General features: G+C 37.2%; 1 protein-coding gene across 1 annotated transcript; it reads right to left on the reverse strand.

Annotated features, from left to right (window-relative positions):
- Positions 1–1,960: 1,960 nt before the first annotated feature.
- Positions 1,961–3,063, reverse strand: LOC119649881. The gene is made up of 2 exons (XM_038052258.1): positions 2,527–3,063; positions 1,961–2,439 (listed from the first exon to the last, which is right to left on the reverse strand). The coding sequence occupies exons 1-2, from the start codon at positions 2,911–2,913 to the stop codon at positions 2,191–2,193; spliced, it is 636 nt and encodes a 211-aa protein (XP_037908186.1). The 5' UTR covers positions 2,914–3,063; the 3' UTR covers positions 1,961–2,190.
- Between the last annotated feature and the right edge of the window lie 1,646 nt (positions 3,064–4,709).

Raw genomic sequence — 4,709 nt, forward strand, 5'->3', positions numbered from 1 at the left:
TCATTATAAATTGGGTCGATATCCCCAGTTACTAAGCTTCTCCTGACTACTGGATTCATGGAGTGCCTTACAGGTGAAGTACTTGTGTTACTCCTTTGACTAGTCCGGTAATTTGATGACTCCAGCCCGAACTCAAGTGAAACCTCTTGGGAGATTTGTTGCCTAGTTGGTAAGGCAACTCGGTTGTTATTCACTATCACCCGGTACTGGTTGACGACGTTCTGTTCCGGAACATGACTTAGCTCCGGAAATCGGGTTATGAACGCGTCATGGAGTCGATGTCTATACCCTGATGGATTCCGTTCCAAATCCGTGACACGGTAATAGGCGCAAGGCCAAGGATGCGCAAAAGGCTCCCGAGGCTGCAAAGAACAGCTTATAATTGATACGGTAGCTGTAAAGCAGGCTGTCCATCAGAAACGAAATATCTCGACAGCTTACATCGATTATAAATCAGTCTTTGACTCCACATCAAATTCGTGGTTACTACAAGTGTTACGCTTGTATAAAATCAACCCGAATGTCGTTCTTCTTCTGAGAACAGTAATGAAGAATTGGAGCACGAAGCTATCGGTATCTTCACAAACATCAGAAGAGATGCCAATCAGGCGGCGCATCTTCCACTCTCTAAGAGCGTCCACACACGGTAAACCAAGTTGGTGACCAAGTTTGCGGTTCGTTTGCCACAGACGCAGCAACCGACCGGCAACTTCATTTCGTTGCGAGATCTCGACGAGTGCACATCATCGCGCCATAATGGTCATTACTATGCGAGATGTCGAACAGTGCACATCGTTACGTCGTGAGCTTCGCTATGTTGCGTGCTCTCTTTTAGTGTGGCGAGATATATGTTTTCTTGAAAGTGAAAACGCACGATTTATTGATTAATATGAAATTATTCCCAATCGTCAAAGTCACCTCTAACAACTAAACTGCTCGTTACATGTCTTTTTCGTGTCCTTATATGTGGACAACATTATCTTAAAATCAACCTTTGAACTACTGACTAAATAAGAAAAATGAAACGCTTATTAGGATTATCTGAAATACATTATCGCGTCGACTCATTAAAATGCATCCTTCTGCTCATACGCATTCTAAGCCTAATCAGAAAATTGATTCTCGCGTCTCAAATTTATCTTTATATGTCGTTGTCGTTTCATTTTGCTTATCTGGAGTGGTCTGGTTTATGACTGGCGTTAAATTATATACGTGCGTAGTCCTTCGGGAGGGTTTTAGGGAGTAGCAATGATTGAGAATAACCAGGTTTTAACCAAATGATGGTCTTTATGTTCAATTTGAAAGCCATTAATTGACTAGTAAGTTTAAATTGCAACGGAAAAGTAACAAATCTAATGTGAGCTGAGTCTAATATTATGTAGGCAGGCCAATATTATGTAAATCTTACTAAAAACGATACTTGTTTGTTGTTATTTAGTTCCGATAAGCCATGCATTCTTATTGGAATTCGGCATTAGTTTATTGGAACTGATATGTTACATAATTTGTGCATTACAACATCTTATTTACTAAATTTTATTGAGTGTTTGCGTTGGTTTGTATAGTCCGATGTAACACTTTGACGTCGTGAGCATGTAAATGCCAATATTGTAAACTGTTTTTATGGGGGAAGATGCCTTCCCATCATTGAGGAATTTGATGAAACCGTACAGCCGCGATAATCTATCAAAGGGTATACAATTACAGGGCTAGAAGAATTGTGGAAAATGCATTTGGAATTGTGGCAACGCGCATGAATTTGAACAATAAAAAAGCTACCATAATAGTTCTAGCATGTTGTTATCTCCACAATTTTTTAAGGAGAACCAACCCCTCGGTACTACTTAAGAGGAAGTGTTGATGTTGAACACATAAATAATGGTGATATTCAATTGGGTGCCTATAGACAAGACAGCCAGCAGCTTTCTGAACTTCAACCAACTGCATCGAGAAATGCAACTTTAATAGCAAAAGAAACAAGAATCAAATACACAAAGTATTTTAATGGAGTTGGAACAGTGCCTTGGCAAAGTTTGTTTATAAATGAAAACAACAATTTGTATTTTTGATTTTATAAGTATGTATTTATATGTAACTATATGATTAAATAATAACAGAAAGGAAGGAGGGAAAGTTATTCACCGCTATGTTCACTTGAAATTGCTAAGGCTTCAGCAACATTTACTGTAGTCAACCGTAGAGCTCCCAATTGCCCTGCGTGAAAATGTCTTGTATCGCTTTTTTGGCATATATTTGTTGGAGCGGCGCAAGCTCCCTAAGTGAAACTGCCCAACTTTCAGAATGTGTGCTGGCATCATCTTTAGGCTTTTCTGAGGATGCCAACTGGGCCAGCGCGTCTTTAAGTAGCGCATTCCTCTCCTCTAGGTGCTCATCATTAGTTCTTCTCCTTTTGCGGCTGGGCCCCGGCTCATGAGTTTCCTGAAATTATTAAATAACGTTAATTGTAACATAAATTAACGAATATTTGAAATGTAAGTATAGAATCTTAGATTAATAGTTACTTACCGTTGGTAACTCAAGATCTCCATCATCCAAGTCGACGGTAGACGTACCACTCAACTGGATTTCTTGATCCCTCAAGAACTCAACTAGATCAAAGTACCATAACGTTAGTACATACTCCTCCTCGACGCCAGCTCCAGATTTTCGGCTCCTCTCGACTTTTTTACACTCTCTGCGGTAGCAGCTTCTTATATTTTGAAGTCTTTTTTTCACGGTGTCTTCATTCGCGTTGCCGTCTATGGACTTGTATACTTCCAATAGTTTTGAAAATGCAATTTTTTTCTTATGTTTGTCTTTAAAGACATCCGCTTTGATCTTCCAAAGCTCCGGCAAGGTTTGTAGCACGGAGAAAAACTCCCTCCACGCCTCAGTATCTACAATCCCTGTCATACTACTTACTACAAATGTAAATAACTTCTTTCAATTATAATTTAAAATATACAGCAAACAATGGCAAATCTAAGTACTATCAGGTATTTCTTAATTAATTTTATAAATTTAGCTGAAAAAATTATTAGTAAAAAATTTCAATGTATGGTGTAAGCGCCTTATAACTTACTGACTATCTACGAATATAATGTTCCTACTTATACTGTGTCAGGTAATTTCCTAATTTCTTCGTCAATACTAAATTATCTTACCTCGTTTTCCGCCTTGCTACAGGAGTAATCTCTGTCGATCGAAAATTCCATGAAAACTATATCTAATTCGGTATGGCGACGTCACCATCATTAAAGGGCCATTTTTTAATCATTACCAACAAGTATATGTTAAAAATATGTTTCACCTTTGAACATGGGTTAAGAATTTTCCTTTCATTTTTAAACTACACTTACTTTTTATTATTTTATTATCATAATCCTCTGTGATGTGCCACCTTATGTGGTTGTTGCCAGTCCACTTGGCAATCCCTTACTCTTCTTTCTTTGTAAATTGGTTTATGGTTAGTCGGAGCAGCTAAATGCCAAAACTCCAGACTAACCAGCTATGGGAGCAGCAATTGCCTGAACTCCACAATGATCTAGTCAAGCAGTGTAAATTTTGGGAGCAGCAAATTGCCTGGACTCCACAGAATAAAACACGTTAGGCTTGTGTTCGATAGTTCCAACGAACTATGTATTTTTAATTCATTCCTATTTTATACAATTTTAATTCATTTCCTATTTTATACAATTTTTACCTATACTTACTAGGTCGGTACATATGAATTTACAGTATTTTAGAGAAAATATTACATAGTAGGCAATGATAATGTGGATAAGTTTTACAGTATTTTAGAGAAAATGTTACATAGTAGGCAATGATAATGTGGATAAGTTTACAGTATTTTACACCTCATATTTGGGATTAGCCAGCTCACCCCGCCGGAAAATACTTAAGCCATAAATATTACTAATGACCCTGCACAAGGCAAATGCTTGCAACACAATAAAACAATGGAAACTTTCGTTCAGCAAGCCATAATTATCAAAGGCGCCGTGTATATTTAAAAAAGCTTCCTAACAAAATATAAGTTAATAGATCGGAAAGGCGAACGATTAAAAAAAATACAATTTTTATTACACTTCCCTTCGTGATTGATACAAAACTGAACTACTCCTAATACAATAACTGTTTAAATATGTTTTAAATTGCCTAATATGCAATTAGTATTTCACCTATCCAATTGTGCATTTTAATGTTAGTTGATGGCGATGACCCAAATATCTGGCTGACACAGGTGCGGTTGCGCGTGTAGCTTATTCCGGCTGATGTTTGACCTGAGTTCAATAACTTCGATCGCTCGTGTATGAAATGATATCGTGTGCGATAACTTATATACGTCCCATCCCAACATTTATTAGACTTCAATTTTTATTGGCCATCATTATTTTCATTGTCGGCATTTCCCACCTCACTCAACTAACAATCTTTTACAAAACATCACACAAATTAAACATGATAAAGAGTTAAACCTGAAAATGGATATTATTATATGGTACCTGTGAACATTCACTAATTGGGTTCCTCTCCTTTTTTACAGACATTTGAATTTTTGTCTCCAACCTAATTACCATGATTGCCATTGTCGATCTTACTTTCCATTTTGCAGGCAAACTAATTAAGTTACCCGACGATCCCTTGCAAGGGAAATGATTGCTAAATAGCAAAAATGAGAAAACTATGGTAAATAATGTGCTTATTTA

Source organism: Hermetia illucens, chromosome 2 (genome assembly GCF_905115235.1).
Source record: "Hermetia illucens chromosome 2, iHerIll2.2.curated.20191125, whole genome shotgun sequence".
In the NCBI taxonomy this organism is placed as follows: Eukaryota; Metazoa; Arthropoda; class Insecta; order Diptera; family Stratiomyidae; genus Hermetia; species Hermetia illucens.

Bases quoted from the DNA above. Each gene is read 5' to 3' on its own strand.
- LOC119649881 (XM_038052258.1), bottom strand. From the start codon at position 2,913: ATGACAGGGATTGTAGATACTGAGGCGTGGAGGGAGTTTTTCTCCGTG. The intron at 2,440-2,526 runs GTAAGTAACTAT...TAATAATTTCAG, and splicing joins GAGATCTTGAGTTACCAACG to GAAACTCATGAGCCGGGGCC.